This window comes from Silurus aristotelis (assembly GCF_946808225.1).
Source record: "Silurus aristotelis genome assembly, chromosome: 4".
Taxonomy (NCBI): domain Eukaryota; kingdom Metazoa; phylum Chordata; class Actinopteri; order Siluriformes; family Siluridae; genus Silurus; species Silurus aristotelis.
Genome location: NC_139577.1, coordinates 31102846 through 31121418, shown reverse-complemented (window position 1 = coordinate 31121418; position 18573 = coordinate 31102846). Strand labels below are relative to the sequence as shown.

Below are 18573 nucleotides of genomic sequence, written 5' to 3'. Positions count from 1 at the left end.
GCGGTGTGCAACCTTGCAGCGCGGCTTGAGGCCGGGAAAGCGGCATGCGGGAGATTTCGAAGGACATACTTTTGTACACATGCGTATGTACACAAACTTACATAAGTGGGCAATGGCATGTATTTACAGTGACAAAACGCCACGTCACACCTTTTCCTGAGAAAATGCTTGCACCATTAAATTACCTCCATCGATTTGCATACGGATTTATTTAAACAAAGTACAAAGAACACACATTAAACACACATTCTGGGCTACAAAACTGATATTTTGGGTGAATTTTATACAAATGCTTGGGAAACGTGTAAGTTGCTGCAGTGTGACGAAGCACAAAAGATCAATTCAAATCAATTTTATTTGCACTTTTAACAAAAAAAATGTCATTGTCACAAAGCGACTTTACAAGAATTACTAGGCGGAGAATATTCATAAAGTTCATAAAATTGTATAGGTCTTTATTAGTTTCAACGAGGATGATGGTCCTGAGGGAAGAAATCGAGATGATAAACCCTGAGAGGAACCTAGAACCATCTCATCTAGACATCAAATATCTATTGATTATAGTTTCTTATGTCAGCATTGTTAATTGTATTAACTGTTCACTGACTTGACTGCAGAGCTGTTTTTATGTAATTGTAGTCCTACACCAAGAACTTCTCGTATTAATTGCAGTGCAAAAACCATCTTCGTGGTTCCCAAGTGTTTACGACAATCCCTTTTTTTTCCTCTCTTTTTTCACCTGTTACGTTGGTCGGCCATCTTGGTTATTTTCTGTCACACAACATTTTCATGTACTTCAAAACAAAAACAAATAAACTCTTCATTCATGTCAGAGCAGGATCACTGGTGTAAAAAAAAAAAAAGAGGTTCAAGTTACCAAAATCTTTCCATCAGCTTGACGCAATCTTAGCTTTTAAGATCTATTTTCATATTTATAAACTTTATATTCTCTTTTTCACATTGAGGCGAGTGGTTTTTAGTTGTAAAGTTGGGATGTTGTATTGGGGCTTCTGTAATTTTATACATCTGATAGGTCTGGCTTTTACCAACCAGGGTGGAACTTCCTGTAATACAGCTTTTGAGATGGGTGATAAACACTTCCTGTTCATATTTCAGCCGAAAAAGTGTTTAACTGAAGTAGGCTTGTGGTAATGATGTGTTTTTATCTCAGCGTGAATTTCCAAACAAATATATATATATATGGACAAAGGTTTGTAGACACCTGAGCATAAGATTTATATGTGCTTTTAAACATTCAATTTTACATTTAGGTGGGGTAAGGAGGCTTAAATCAGCAGTCAGCGCTCCAATTTATCCCAAATGTGTTCAGGGGGGTTGAGGTCAGAGCTCTATAGCAGGAGATCCTCCACTCCACCTCATGTAAATCTTACATATTTATAAAACTGGCTTTGTTCACAGGGCCACTGTTATGCTTGGACATCATATAGACATCATATAAAATTGTGGGTCTATAACTTTGTGGTTTGGGGAAGAGTCCAGTGTCCAAATAGTTTATAGTGAATAGTGTACAAATATTTGTAACACACACACACACACACACACACACACACATTGCAAGCTAAATTTATCTAAAGCGATTTGTACCGTGCATGAAATACTAAAATTTTCAAATCTCTTGTTCTCTGTCTCCATCCACAGGTCAGCACAACTACCTGTGTGCCGGGAGGAACGACTGCATCATCGACAAAATCCGACGGAAGAACTGTCCCGCTTGCCGAGTACGGAAGTGTCTGCAGGCAGGGATGAATCTCGGAGGTAATCTCCAGCGAGAATAAACACACAATCGAACTATATACCAAGCAATCCCTCTGAAAGAAACTTTCCACACGTGAGCTCTATTATTAGAAAAAAAGTCACACGGCTCAAAGTTAAACGAGTGGAAAACGTTCATTCAACCGCCGCGATTAAACAGAAGGATCACCTAATAACTGACTGCTAAACCATCGCTCTGTACATAAACACGCGCTTTTATGGGAACGAAAACGAAGTGACAGCAATGTTGTGTTAACTCCAAGGTCACCCTGTTCACATCGTGACAGAGGCCCGCATGTATTTCAATTAGATGAAATTTTTTCCAATGCTGGTTACAAGAAAAAAAGGAGAAAGATCTCATTCTAAACGGAGCAGTGAGGACATTATCAAAGTCAGTATGCAGTTCGGAAATGAAAATTGTGCAGCAATGTGTGCGGAAATGGTATATAGCTAGCAGGCTTTTCAACATCTTGAAGCACACAGACTATGACTCAATTCTGGCAAAACAAAACCAAAAGTCAGCCAAAGTCTAACTCATGAAACTATAGATTCGTATCTAGAGACAAACAGAGAAATGACAATGGAAATTCATATATCAGTTATAAAATAGATCTGTGTGTAGATGTTTGCTGTTATAATAACCTCCACTCCTCTGGGAGGATGTTCCACTAGATTCCTGAGTGTGCATGTGGAGATCTGTGCTCATTCAGCCAAATGTAGGTGAGAAGACCTGGGGTGGTGTTTTATTTCATCCCAAAGGTGTTCAATAGGGTTGACATTAGAGCGCTGTAGCAGGAGATCTTCCACTCAAACCATATCAAGCAGATATTTATGGAGCTCATTTTGTGCTGGAACAGTTTTGGGTCTCCTAATTCAAGTAAAAGGAAAATGTATTGCTACTGCAACTAGTGACATCATATTCAATTGTGTGCCTCCAACTTGGTTACGGTTTGAGGAACACATATGGCGGGAAAAGGCAGGTGTCTCAATACTTTTTTCCATACAGCGTATACATCCTGACAGATTTACAGAATTTTCATTCTTTCTGTTTATCTTCACACTCATGTGCAGTTGTTAATTATTCCCAATAACCTGTAAAGTTTAATTCAGTGATGCAAATGCTGCAGATGCTTCATAAACTCCATAAAAGTTTAAGGAACTCTTGTTGAATATGAAAAGGATTTTCTTGAATAAAACCAAAATATACACCGTATTTTCCGGACTATAAGCCGCTACTTTTTCCCGAGACTTTGAACCCGCGGCTTATACAATGAAGCGGCTAATTTATGGATTTTTCCTGGGTTATTCCTCGGTCTTGCACACATGCAGTAATACCCGTAAATGCAGGCTATTCCCAAAATAACATATTTCACCCGTTACACCGTGTAACAGACACTGTCTTTCGTTAAAGCCTGTGTAAAGTAGACATTACGGCTTATAGACAGGTGCGGCTTATTTATGTTCAAAATAAAAATCTTTGTAAAATTCAGTGGGTGCGGCTTATATTTGGGTGCGCTTAATAGTCCAGAAATTACGGTTCATGTAGTTCCCGAGTTACGATGGTTCCACTTAAGTTTTTTCATCTTACGATGTTGATAGCGGAAACTTTTACACATACTTATGTTTTTGCGTGAAAATCTTTGAACAATACATTGGGACCCTGCCAGGATGTACGCATCTCCTGCCTCGTGAGTTCAGATGACTCAGTGTAAAAACTCTGTTTTGTTTCTGTTTTTGGTGTTTCAAAGCCCAATTTTAGATCCTGTCTTTACTCTTTAGTCTTTTAGCTCACCTTTTTTTTTATCTGCCCTCCACTAGCGAACCGGCCCTTGTCCCCATGCCCGCTGCCACATACATGTATATATTATATAGTTTATACATCATAGTAGTGTAAATTGCTCTGTTTTTACTAAATTATGTCCTGTAATTTGTTAAAATATTATTACTACAGTATACTACCCCAAACTGATCAACATTCTTGGGAATCCTAGGTAGGCTAGGCCATGTCTCGACGATATTTTCAAGTTACGATGGGTGTCATTTCTAAGTCAGGGACTACCTGTATAAAGTATTTATATATTTTTTTCCACCAAAATACTTTAATAGAAAAATAGGATTTATTTAAAATTGAATTAAAAACCCCACAGTATGTGTATTTATAATTTGTTTGCCCTTGTTAAGCAAACATTACCTACATGTTCTTCAGCTGAAAGCCGGCACACACCCCGGGCTCCATCTGATTTCACATCTGATCCATATCTACTATGTTTCTCTGAGCAAACCCAGCAATGCAGGGCTCAGTATTTTGGTGGAGGAGGATGTGCTCTAGCGTCTGATTCACCCGCTTTTGATTCCAAAAACAGCGTCCTTATTCAGGATTTCCAGGCAACACGACCGAACCTTGGTGTGTGAATGACACACTTCTTATTTAAAAGGCACTCAGACAGACATTAAGTGGTTTCCTCTGTGAGTGTGTTTACAGAATGACTGTGGACCAATTTCGAGAATTCTTGCCTAATACACTTGAAAATGACTGTTAAACAGTCGGCGGGATATGGCTACTACGTGAGATGGACGCAGCGGATGTGTAAAGCGTTATGGAGTTTGACTGGCCCAGTGTTTTCTCATGCCAGGCCGTTTGATTGATGACTTTTTCAGGGCAATTTTCTACTTATATGCATCGTTGAACGTGAAACTAACATTGTTCCTCTCCAATCAGGATTCTTGGGTCCTGCTAAAAACAACTGCTTAATTGCAGTTTCTTATTGTGTCGGCTCTTATCAGTCGTGTTTATGTGGGTCCATACAAAATGCTTGGGATTATGGATTTGTTTTGGATTTGGATTTTCTTGAGAAACTGTGCGTTATAAAAAACCTATTACAAAAGCTTAATCATCACAACTGGCTTTGCTGATGTGACTGTTTGCATAAAGGTCCAGAATAAAGCTAACACAAGGAATGTAGCACCCCATATTCCTTCAAATCTTAGAAGTTTCCTGTAGCATCCTTGAACCTCCAAATAGAAGCTTATGGAAACCTGGGTGACACAACAGCACACTATTACAAGAAAGATTAATTGTAGAACCTTTCTGGTCTCTTGTTTCCGTAGGGCAACTCTTTTTGCTTTTGTGCTGTTTTTCTGACAAACAAGGTTTTTAATGTCCATTAGACATATTAGCTGCTCAATATAAACCCCAAAGATGCAACTTATTATAAATGTGTAGCATGCGGTATTGCCTAAATTATATAATTTAATATAAAACATTTCTGTTTGTTCTTTGCTCTTGTTCCATAAAGGAACTCCAAGGTTCTGTGTTGAGCCCTGCAAAAGAGGGTTTTTCTGATATTTCTTTTCTTAACTAGCCTATAAACATTTCATATCGTACTGTATAAGCCTTTGGTTTGATTCTGCAACAGTCAGAAGGAATCCTTCAAGTACCCTTTCTCTTAGAGGATAAGATTTAGTGATACCTAAACATAATATAGAACTTTTGTTCTAGATGAAGGGCCTTTACGCTTCTGAGTGACCACGCTCTGAATTACATGTTTAATCTGTCCAACGGAATGGCAGGACATCACCGGCGGGGTTATGTCATGACCAGGAAGCTATAAGAACACATGCGATGAAAATGGCGTAGCTTCTGTTTGTTCAGGAAGCGCTTTGTGTGTCTGTTCTACAGGAAAAAAAGGTGTGGTAAAATGTAAAAAAAACATTTAATAAGAATGAATAGCAAGCAATCTTACTGCTGTGCGTTACTCCTTGCCCCGGCTTTAACACAGGGGGATACGCACAGTTTGTGTGTCGCTTGCTTGCGAGCGGAGCATGCTCAGCTGGCTGCTCTCATTGCTGCCACATGCCCGTGCAGATGATCCTCTACTGTAGAGGTCATTGGGCTTGCATTTGGATCTGGCAAAGGGTTTGCAGACGGGCCTGTCCCTTTCTTCTGCCTCACATGCCAGATTTAGCGCTCTCTCCCAGGGTTCCGAAGCATGCCTTTCAGGGGTTTCTTCTTCCTGTGCAGAGAGCACAGCACTCCACCTCTCTTCCTCCAAGAAGGGGGAGGGTATGGACGCCAGCGATCCTGTGGAGGACATGCCTCCCTGCCAGTTCAGTTTGAGGAGCTGTTTTAGGTAGTGACTCATGCTGTAGCCAAGCTGGACATCACCTGGACAGCTAATACGCAGAAACAATATCCCCTAAGTAGGCTGGATGGGAGTTTCTTGCAACCAACATTGCTACCTTCACATCAGGGTCTGCCTTTTTTCCCCAGGCCTGCACACTGAGGTAACCAGGTCCTGGAATAATCCTTTAGGCCCCGGTCCTGCATCTGAGCACAACCTTGGCTTTTGGTGGGCAAGGCTGCCTGCACACCATGGCTGTGTTACAGGCTCATCAGGCCAACCTGCTGCAAGAGTTCGATGAGGGAGTGCCTACGGGCAGTGACAGGGTTAAAGAGCTGCATCGTGCAACAGACCTGGCTCTTAGGGCCACAAAAAAGAGATCGCCTGGGCCATTGGCCGGTCTATGTCTACCCTGGTCACTTCAGAGACAACTTTGGCTTACCCTGGATAGAGCCTTTCTGCTATAAAGTTCCCGTGTGGTGAGCACTAGCCTGTTCGACTATGCTGTGAATAAGGTTGTTTCTAGGAGGCCAAGAAACAGTCGGAGGCGTTCCAGCAGTTCCTCCCGTATATGAAGGCTTTGGCCAGAAAGTCAGATGAGTCAGGACTTTTTGGGGACTTCATTGGGGTGGGGTGACGTGCACCTAAGTACACAGGGCCCGACCCTCCTTGGTGCCCTCATGGGATTAGCTTGTTAACCCTGCCTCAAGTAGTGCTTTAGGGCTCAACCGTCTTTAGTGAGTACCCCCTCAACCTCCACCCGAAAATTTAGCTGATGGGGGCTGCTCCCATTTTAGATCTATGTCAGCTGAACCACTCACTTTTGAGACTCAGGTTCAAGATTCTTACCCTGAAACAAGTCAAGTCCTAAATAAGGTCCAAAGACTGGTTTGTCACAATAGATCTGAAGGACGATTACTTTTGCGTATTTATCCTACCTTTACACCTTTACACTTACTTTTACTTTGGGGCATCTGCATACTGAACTATATCAATGACTGGTTGACATTAGTTCGATCAGAGCATCTAGTGATTCATCATCGAGATGTCGTTCTAGCCCATATGAAGAAATTGGGGTTAAGACTGAACGCCGAGAAAAGTGTACTTTCTCCGGTACAGAGAACCACCTGTCTTGGTGTAGTGTGGGATTCGGTTGTTATGCGGGTGCAGCTGTTTCCTGCATGAGTCGAGTCTATCCTCACGGCCGTCAAGAGAGTGAAAGAAGGCCAGCTACTCACTGTGAAGCAGTTTCAAAAACTGCTGGGTCTGATGGCAGCTGCATCCAATGTGGTGCCACTTGGCCTCCTATACGAAATAGGCAACCCACTACACACAATCAAGGTCATGCGGCGAGCCTTAGACATGTGGAAAGACCCCAGGTTCCTGTTACAGGGCCCCATGTTGGGGCTCCATGTCGTCACATAATGTTAATGATGGATACCTACCTAATAGTTTGGGGGGGGTGGTCATGAGTGGCCACTCTGCCCAAGGTCTATGGAAAGGGTACTTCCTGGACGTAATGTCACACTGCCGGTGAGGTTGTGCCATTCCGTAGGAGAGATTGAACACGTGATTTGTTGACGCAGCATCTCGTTCCCTCAGGGAACCAGGGTTACATACGTAACCTAAAGATGTTCTTCATAGGACCCTTTATAGGATCTAGTCAAACTCTACAGTTGGTAAATTCTAATAGTTTTAAAACAAAATCTATTTAGAAAGCTTGGACCTTTAAAAATAAACAAATAAACTTTCAGGAATGCTTTTTTTAGTGTACAATGTTTAAGATAACATTCAGTATTACATTTGTGTATTACAGTCTTGAAATAATTACAATCTAGAACCCTTGCCTCGAAAAGTCTTTTATTTTTTGTTCCAGACAAAGTTTGTTGTAAAATCTGCTAATATTCCTTTCCAAACCCTCTAAACTTTCTGAAACCTCCCAGTCCTCTGTCACTGCATTTTCAGACTAATATTTGAAAAATGTTCCTTTTTTATAAGGATTAAAAAGTTGACTCAACCCATTGTTAATGCTGACTTCATTTCACTCCTTCAGCACGGAAGTCCAAGAAGCTGGGCAAGCTGAAGAGTGTGAGCGAGGACTCGTCTCTTCAGAACTCAGAGAAAGAGCTGAGCTCGAACATGGCTCTGGTTCCTCACGGTGCCTCCGTAGCTCCCTTCCTCTCACCATCTGTATGCAGCGTGCTGGAGCTCATTGAGCCCGAGGTGGTGTTTGCAGGATTTGATAACACACAGCCTGACACCACCGATCACCTTCTCACCAGCCTCAACAAACTTGCCGGCAAGCAGATGGTGCGCGTTGTCAAGTGGGCCAAAGTACTTCCAGGTATGTTTCACACTTTTCAGGCTCTGAATGAAACTGTTTCAATATACAAGATTGAAGCCATGGATCTCAAGCTCAGGAGTAGATTTTATGGGGCAGCAAACTTCTTAGTTTTGTGTGGTTCAGCAAACTTTCAGGAAAGTTTGGTATCTCTATATATATAATATGAGGTGGTATATACAGTATAATACATATATATATATATATATATATATATATATATATATATATATATATATATATATATATATATATATATATAAAATACGAGGTGGTATCAATAGTGCTACCTGGTGCTATTCTGATCATGTGTGTTACCATGTCTGCGATTTCATCATGGACAGCAAGGTAAATGTGAAATACTGCATGAAACTGAATAAAATCTGCCACAGAGACGTTTGGTATAATACAAGTTTGACATACGACGATGCTGTAACGAGTCACACTTGATGATCATTGGAGAATAATCCACATGATCTCACTTCCGCACCCACCCAACTCAACAGATTTAGCTCCTGCGGACTTCCTTTTTCCCCGAAGATGCAGATCCAGGTAGCCGTTTTGACACCAATGTGGAGATCCGGAGCTAATCACACAAGGTGCTTGACACGCTTTGAAAAGAAGACGTCCAGAAGACATTACAGAAGTGGCAGGAATGCATTATTGTACTGTTACAACATGGAAAAAAAAGATGTCATTAAGGTTTTATTAGGTGATGTTGTCAGGGTTTGGTTATAAAAAAGTCATAAATCTGTTAATAAAAATTGAGACCATCAATCACAAGATTTGAAGAGGCCTAGGTAACTCTTAGCATGATGCTACCACCACCATGCTTCACTATTGCACTGTTTGCAGAGTGATGAGCTGCATTCGATCAAACATAGTGTCAAGGCCAAAAAAAAGTTTTGGTCTCATTTAGGTCTCAGAGAACAGATAACTTTTATTAAACCCCAATCATGAAGCTCCAACATCGTGAAGTGTCTAGCCTTTGTTTGTGCTATAAATAGATTTCCTCCACCCCCTTTTGTGTTTGGCTTATTGGTTGCTCGGTTCTATGACTAATCTCCTTCTATACCTGGCTACTGATCACTGAGTCATGTGATGGGTTTGCCATATTCTTTCTATTTTAAATAATAGAGTCAGTGAGACAATGTGGGATTTTCAATACCCAAACCCCATTTAATGTCTGGAACTTGCTTTGAAAGCGCTTTGGTCTTCATGGTGCTGTTTGTTTGGCTATGGTCTGTAAGAAAATTTCTGTTTATCCAGGAACAGGTGTACGTTGGGATCATGTGACACTTTAATTACACACAGGCCAACTCCATTCGGCTAATTCTGTGACTTCTGATGGTATCCGGTTGCACCAGAACTTAATTTAGAGGTTTTACAACAGCATCAATGCCAACAACAAGGGGTTGTGCAGTCACTCAATGGATTACAACAATACCTATAGCTGTACTTAGCTGTATGGTGAAGCAAACATTATTATTTTCCCCACCACAAACAGAAAGCCAGATGTATTGTGGTGTATCCAAGTAAATTATAGCGAATGTGGTGTGAGTACAGTTTCGAATCGTTGCAGTTCGCACTGTAGTCGTTAAACTCACCCCCTCTGAGAAGCCATTTGTTGTATTGCAATTATTTGATACCAGGGTGTCTGCTCACTTTTTTCCAGATGTAAAAATAGAAGTCAGGCAGACATGGAGAGGAAAGCGGTCCTCTCTGACTTCCAGACTCACGCTGAGGCCAAGGGCGCCTCGATTCAAATCGAGCATAGCTGCTTATTCAGCGTTATCAAGATAGCAGGATCGTAATGCTTAATGTGTTAATGAGGCACCGTTCATTAAATAATAAAACCAAAAACAGAATTTTTAGTTGAACAGATCATTATTAAAAATGAATGGTTTTTAGCCTTTAAATTAGCCCTCCTGCTGGTTAATATAAGAACTAACAACACAGATTTGCAGAATTCTCTATTCTGATTGGTCAGAAGGTAATTATTTATCTCATTTAGACACAGTAGTAACTGTTACGCTAAGGTGGATACTCCACAAAAAACATTTAAAACGTGTGTGTAATTATTTAGTGTCAGGAAGAGTCAGGCTTTCAATGAGAATATGACTTACAAATGCCATGTGTGTAATATGTGGAGATATGTATGCAATTACTATGGAGATTAAATTTAATAACACACACACACACACACACACACACACACACACACACACACACACACACACATACACACACACACACACACACAACTATGAGGTAGTCCAGTAAAGTAGTCCAGTTCGTGATGTACAAATGATTGGACTCCCTGATTTCCCAAAATAAATGAGATATGCAGTAGATGCAGTGCATAGGGGCACCACACATTAGGGGATTGGGGGGGCACCATTGCAGGTAGTGTATTTATTCTTGTATTTACCCCTCTATTTTAGGAGAGGTGCCAACCATGATCGTTCTTACCCCTCAGCAAATGTGCAGTTACACCCCTGTTTCCATGGCAGGTGCCAGAATCCAAAACAGATAGTTTAGAAATAATATAACAAACATTTAGGAAATGATTTGCGTACCCTTGTTTTTATGACGAGTCGTCCTTATGACAAGTCAACCAGTTAAGGGTTAGTGAAGTATTAAATATTCACCAATTTAATTTATGATGTCATGCACTTCAGCGTGTGGCCATGTTTTTTTTTTTTTTTAAACTCCCAGTGGGAAGTGTACCGACAAATGCTTCGCATTCGAGTGGAAGAGTAAGGGCCTACTTTTATTGAGGACTGTTTTTACGAGACGCTTGCAGCCCTGCTGAGACGTTAAAACCCATCCAAGAGCTTTGAAGTCATGTCAGTGTGAAACCCACACATGCCTCGCTGACTAGTAGTTGTTTTCTACCGGTAATGTGCCGATACTGGTTCTGGTGCTGGTTTTGGTTCCAGAGCCTGAGCCAAAACCTTGAACAATCCACAAAAGAGTCATTTCCATCAACACTTGGTTCAGTTTCAGAATGAAAACTCTGCTGTTTTGGAACCAGCGTATTCTTAATGGCCTTGGAGGGCGGTGTCATTTTCATCACCATGAAATGACACTTTTTAATGACACCGTGGCATTAAAACCAGATGAGGCACATTATCGCCATTGTATATATTTTAGAAGTGGTGCACGTTGGCTTAGTAACTGTAGTAACAAAATCACATTTTTTTCCACCGATATATCAACAAATGCTTTTGCCAGCGCTATTTTACTAATTTGCCAGTCTGGTTTTCCAATTCTCCAAACACAAAACTTTTTGTTGATTTTTTTTTTTCTTTCTGGTGAAGGAGTCATCGACTGGGGCCAGATGTGGATCCAAGAAAGTATTTTAGTGGAAGAAAAGAGGTTTAGAATACTCTCAATTCTCAACTCTCAATTAGTTACGGAATGAAAATTTATATTGCCAATCGGTTTATTTCAGTACAGCTGCTGTCCATTGCTAAACAGCTATACAAAAACAACTGAAATAAATTGAGAATTAAGTGACACCAGTTCTCTAAACAGCACTCATGGGTTTTGTACCAGATCCTTTGTTCGTCTAGTGACATGTGATTGTGTAGATTATTTGGCTAAAGGCAGCTCATCAGACTACATACTAGCTACAGAGCCAGATACTATAGAAGTCATAGATTTTTACATTTTATTAAGCTTCTCTAGTGTGATATTGCAAAGCAGTTTGCACTGTTGCACAAATACGACTCAAGAACAGCTCTTTCCCTTCAGTTGTACTGATGCTGAACTCATACATTAAGGGCTATTCTTCTAGCTTTCACTCAAAAACATACACCTGCATTTATTTATTTATTTTTTTACTGTTTATATTGGATTCTTGCTTGCACATTTTCGCCATTCACAAGAATAGGGGAAGTGGTAGCTCAATGGATAACATGTTGGACCTCTGATCACAAGGTAATGGATTGAAATCCCGGATCCACCCAACTTTCACTTCTGGGCCCTTGAGCAAGGCCCTTAACCTTTAGCTGTATTACTGAGATAACTCTAAGTCCCTCTGAATAAGGGCATCTGCAAAATAATGTAAAGGTAAATTTGCAAGTCTCCATTTACTTGTACAGTGGTGTGAAAAAGTGTTTGAAAGTGTTTCCTGATTTCTTCTTTTTTTGCATGTTTGTCACACTTTAATGTTTCGGATCAAACTAATTTAAATATTAGTAAAAGATACACAAGTGAGCACAACATGCAGTTTTCAAATGAAGTTTTTTATTATTAAGGAAAAACAAAATCCAAAACTACACGGCCCTGTGTAGAAAAAGTGTTAAAACTGTGGTTTATCACACCTGAGTTTAGTTCCTCTCGCCATTCCCAGGCCTGATTACTGCCACACCTGTTCGCATAGAAATCTCTTAAATAGGAACTTCCTAACAAAGTGAAGTAGACCAAAAGATCCTCAAAAGCTAGACATCATGCTGAGATTCAAAGAAACCCAGAAACAAATGAGAAAGAAAATAATTGAGATCTATCAGTCTGGAAAAAGGTTATAAAGACATTTCTTAAGCTTTGGGACTCCGCAGCGAACCGCAGTGAGAGCCATTATTCACAAATGTCAAAAACATGGAACAGTGGAGTTGCCTCAGTTAAGGTCAGTGTTTATGACTCCACCATAAGAAAGAGACGGCAAAAATGGTCTGCATGGCAGAGTTCCAAGACCAAAACTGCTGCTGAGCAGAAAGAACATAAACATCTCAGTTTTGCCAGAAAACTTCCTTATGATCCCCAATACTTTTGGGAAAATACTCTGTGGACTGACAAAAAGAGACAAAAGTTGAAATTTTTGGAAGGTGTGTGTCCCGTTACATCTGGCGTAAAAGTAACATAGTATTTCAGAAAAATAACATCATACCATCAGTATAATATGGTGGTGGTAGAGTGATGGTCTGGGGCTGTTTTGCTGCTTCAGGACCTGGAAGACCTTCTGTGATAAATGGAACCATAAATTCTGCTGTTTAGCAAAAAATCCTGAAGGGGAATGTCCGAACATCTGTTCATGACCTCAGGCTGAAGCGAACTTTGGTTCTGCAGCAGGACAATGATCCAGAACACACCAGCAAGTCCACCTCTGAATGGCTAAAGAAAAACAAAACAAAGACTTTGGCGTGGCCTAGTCAAAGTCCTGACCTGAATCCTATTGAGATGCTGTGGCATGACCTTGAAAAGGTGGTTCATGCTCAAAAACCCCTTCAATGTGTCTGAATTACCACAATTCTGCATAGATGAGTGGAGCAAAATTCCTCCACAGCGCTGTAACGGACTCAGTGCAGGTTTTTGCAAACGTGAAAGTTGTTGCTGCTAAGGGTGGTCCAAAACTGCATGTTGTGTTCAATTGTATTATCTTTTACTAATATTTAATATAGTTTGATGATCTGACAAACATGCAAAAAAATAAGAAGGAAGAGGGCAAACACTTTTTCAGACCACTGTACGTTTTTACCGCATTATATTGCACACACTGTACTCTCACCTCAGCGTCAATCTTCTGCACCATCATTTTTATTAATTATTATTATTATTCTGATAAAATAAAATTTTATTCGTCACATACACATTCATACAGAATACGACAGCGAAACGCTTTCCACGACTGTCCAACATATAAATAGAAATAAAATAAAAAAAAATATAAAGTTTAAAAAGTATAATTAAAGTATAAAGTATAACTGTAAGTATAAAAATAGGGATAAATGTTTTTTATTTTATATATATATATATATATATAGTGAGGAAAATAAGTTCTCCCACTTAGAAATCATGGAGGGGTCTGAAATTGTCATCGTAGGTGCATGTCCACTGTGAGAGACATAATCTAAAAAAAAAATAATCCAGGCCATGCCAGAACCTTGATATGCTTCTTACAGAGCCACTCCTTGGTTATCCTGGCTGTGTGCTTAGGGTCATTGTCATGTTGGAAGACCCAGCCTCGACCCATCTTCAATGCTCTAACTGAGGGAAGGAGGTTGTTCTCCAAAATATCGCAATACATGTCCCCGGTCATCCTCTCCTTAATACAGTGCAGTCGCCCTGTCCCATGTGCAGAAAAACACCCCCAAAGCATGATGCTACCACCCCCATGCTTCACAGTAGGGATGGTGTTCTTGGGATGGTACTCATAATTTTTCTTCCTCCAAACACGTTTAGTGGAATTATGACCCAAAAGTTCTATTTTGGTCTCATCTGACCACATGACTTTCTCCCATGACTCCTCTGGATCATCCAAATGGTCATTGGCAAACTTTAGACGTGCCTGGACATGTGCTGGTTTAAGCAGGGGAACCTTCCGTGCCATGCATGATTTCAAACCATGACGTCTTAGTGTATTACCAACAGTAACCTTGGAAACGGTGGTCCCAGCTCTTTTCAGGTCATTGACCAGCTCCTCCCGTGTAGTTCTGGGCTGATTTCTCACCTTCCTTAGGATCATTGAGACCCCACGAGGTAAATTCTTGCATGGAGCCCCAGTCCGAGGGAGATTGACAGTCATGTTTAGCTTCTTCCATTTTCTAATGATTGTTTCAACAGTGGACCTTTTTTCACCAAGCTGCTTGGCAATTTCCCCTTAGCCCTTTCCAGCCTTGTGGAGGTGTACAATTTTGTCTCTAGTGTCTTTGGACAGCTCTTTGGTCTTGGCCATGTTAGTAGTTGGATTCTTACTGATTGTATGGGGTGGACAGGTGTCTTTATGCAGCTAACGACCTCAAACAGGTGCATCTAATTTAGGATAATAAATGTAGTGGAGGTGGACATTTTAAAGGCAGACTAACAGGTCTTTGAGGGTCAGAATTCTAGCTGATAGACAGGTGTTTAAATACTTATTTGCAGCTGTATCATACAAATAAATAGTTTAAAAATCATATATTGTGATTTCTGGATTTTTTTAGATTATGTCTCTCACAGTGGACATGCACCTACGATGACAATTTCAGACCCCTCCATGATTTCTAAGTGGGAGAACTTGCAAAATAGCAGGGTGTTCGAATACTTATTTTCCTCACTGTATATATATATATATATATATATATATATATATATATATATATATATATATATATATATATATATAATTATTATAATAATAATAATTATTATTATTATTATTATTATTATAGATCTGATAATTATAGTTAGTTTTTTGTATTTATTTTTGTTATTTTATGTAGCTTTGGTCAGCACTTTGGTCCTGTAGGAACTTCATTTCGCTGTGTACTCTACTGCATGTGGTTTAAATGACAATAAAATCCTCTTAATATAAACCTTATTGTCATTTGCACTACTGACATGCTCCATATTTTTTTTACCTGTACAATGGTACACAATAATTGCGCAATGACCTTACTATCTTGTTTAGTGTACTTAATATCTGCAGTTCTGGAAGTGTATTCCATTGTCTCTGTACTTGTATCCTGATAGTGGCAATAAAGTTGAACCAAAACTAACCTAACCCTAATACTGAACTGAAGACTTGCTTTATCTTGTGTAAATCCATAAACAAATCATAAAGCATTAAAAAGAAACTTGGCTGCATACTCAGAGTATTATAAGGAATGAATTGACATACAGAGATCGGGAAAAACAGAGTTTAGTTGAATACTAAATCGCTTCTAAACAGGGTTCAGTCAAACAGGCAGTGAATGAAAAGATGGGCACATTTAATACAGTTTGTGTCATAAGTTTGGAAACACCTAGCTTTTTATTGCTTTTCAGAGACACATGAATGTTCCTTTGGTTTATATGCAACAAACTAGACCACATTAACCAAACAAATATATAAATGTACAGAAGTTTATTTCCATCAAAACATTCTCCCTTAGCATTAAGAAAAGCTTTACACACACATGGCATCCGGACACTTTGTTTCTCCAAACATTTAGCTAAAATTCTTTGCCGTGCCTCGTGCAAAAAAAGTTCTTCACTAGTTGGAGATTTCTTTCTGACCTTGTGACCTAGTTCATCCCAGAGCAGTTCAACAGGACTTCAATTTAATTCAACTTATTTTTATTTGTATAGCGCTTTTAACAATGAACATTGTCTCAAAGCAGCTTTACACAGATAATGTGGTGATAAAAATGAATATGTTCTTTATAAGTGTAAGTTTGTCCCTGATGAGTGAGCCGGTGGCGACAGTGGTGAAGGAAAAACTCCCCAAGACGGCATAAGGAAGAAACCTTGAGAGGAACCAGACTCAAGAGGGAACCCATCCTCATCTGGGTTGCACCGAATGTTTATTTATTGCAGATAAGCGATGTTGTGGGGTGCAGTGATGGTGATCAGAAGCAAACTGTAGTCCTGAGTCAGTGTAGCAGACTGTTGACATTAACTACACCTCAACGCTCCCGTTCTAACTCCAGAATTTCATGGAACCACCCAAGGCGTTGATGAGAAACCATCCTCAGCTGCACAGAGTGGCCTCCAAACAAAGAGAACACTATCCAGAGGCAGGCCTGGATGAAGTAGGAAGATCTGTGGAGGGAAGAGGGGCAGGAACAGTTGTCAGTGGACTTAGGTGCAGTAACTGGGTGGGACGTTCCATGATAGATTTCACTCCAAATGAATGTTTGCTCTCTAAATGTCACATGATGTTACAGAGCTTGAACGCACGCTTCAACTTCAACTTCAACTCGCACCCTTCAATTCCATCTGGACTGCGGCTCATTGGAAACAACTTCACCATGCAACAAGACAATGAGCTGCAGTAAAGATGGAATTGCAGGGGGTGAGTTGAAGTATGGAATGGTAGACATGTTGATTCAGATTCCTTTCACCCAGAATTAGTCTCCAACCTTCCCTGCTCCCAAACAACCCCAAACCGCCATGTTTGACTGTGGGGGTGGGGCAGTCTGATCACATCTTCTCTCCTGTTCTAAGTCGTACACATGTTTGTCTGTTAGATCCAGACATGTCACATTTAGACTCCTCATAACTTTCAATCATTCACTGTGACAATTCTTGTGTGTTTAAACAAAAAGGATGTATCAATAAATGACTAGGTGTTTACAAACTTCTGGCTGCCACTGTACAATCGAATAATTTTTCTAAAGCAGTAGCACTTTGCTTAAAAAAAACAAAACACAACAAAAAAAAAAAGTTTGAACTAAAAGCGTCTCATCTTTGTGTCTGACTCATGATTTGCACGTGAGCTAATGTGGTATAAAACAGTTCCCCCTAAACAACAAGGTAATAAAGCAAGGCCTTGGGCTTTTCGCGTAATGCTAATTCTAGTGATAGAGCGCAACAGTTTATTGCGTCTAGACAAATATTAGCATGGGTAAACATCCAGCCACGGTACACGAAAAACAGCCTGACTTTATCTACCCGTGTGTACACAATGTTGTTTACCTGCTTGTACATGTATCACAGAGCTAATTCTTAACACACAGAGAAACAAAGGCCGAGTCTCGGCTCAATAAGCAGACGCTAGCTTCTGGGTTTTTTCTCAAACACTGCCTGTATGATTAAGTGTGGAAATTGCTGATTGGTTAAGACATTGGATTTGATCATGAATTTAAATCTTAGCAATACCAAAAACTGCCACTGCTTGGCCCCTGAGCAAGACCCTTAACCCTCAACTGCTCGGTTGTATAAATGAGATAATTATAATCACTCTGGATTAAGACGTCTGACAAATGCTACAAATGGAAATGAAAAATCTAGTGTCCGTTTAACACATAGCGATGCTCTTGCTCTCTGCAGGTTTCCGCACGTTGCCCATCGAGGACCAAATCACACTGATCCAGTACTCATGGATGTGTCTCTCCTCGTTCTCGCTCAGCTGGCGATCCTACAAACACACCAATGCTCAGATGCTGTACTTTGCCCCGGACCTTGTCTTTAATGAGTAAGTGATCCTGTTTCATATTACATTACTGTATTGTTAGTGTTAATGGGAGCAGATATTTGGCATTAGTGATAAGGTTGAATTAATAAAATTAAAACATAACTTATGAAGTTTCATTGTCCTGTTTCCATTTGCAAATATTTTGCATATCCTTATATGTTATTATTACGACCTCCGAAAGTTCAAAATGAGCAACTTATACTGTGATCCAATGAGTCCGTTTTTTTTTTTTTTTGAGGCCGAACCAGTTTTTCAAAACAGAAACATTTCTACTGTTCATGTCCAATTCCAACTCGGAAATTTTTGAAAGGGAAACGAGAAAGTGATGCAATGAAAAGATGAACTCTGTCTGTTTTTGTGGTCGAGTTTGCAATGCTGGGATAAAAAAGCCTCTGAGAAGATGTCTGATTGTGAATTGAGCACCAGGTTTGGGTGATTGTAGAAATGTAACAAAAAAT

At 40.0% G+C, this 18573-nt stretch overlaps 1 protein-coding gene across 1 annotated transcript in view; it reads left to right on the top strand.

Moving 5' to 3' along the window:
- The window catches only part of nr3c2 (nuclear receptor subfamily 3, group C, member 2), a 131447-nt gene that overhangs the window by 90587 nt on the left and 22287 nt on the right, over positions 1-18573 (top strand). The window contains exons 4-6 of the mRNA XM_083538659.1: positions 1660-1776; positions 7948-8238; positions 17971-18115. Coding sequence (XP_083394785.1) covers positions 1660-1776; positions 7948-8238; positions 17971-18115 — 553 coding nt within the window. The remainder of the gene's footprint in view (positions 1-1659; positions 1777-7947; positions 8239-17970; positions 18116-18573) is intronic.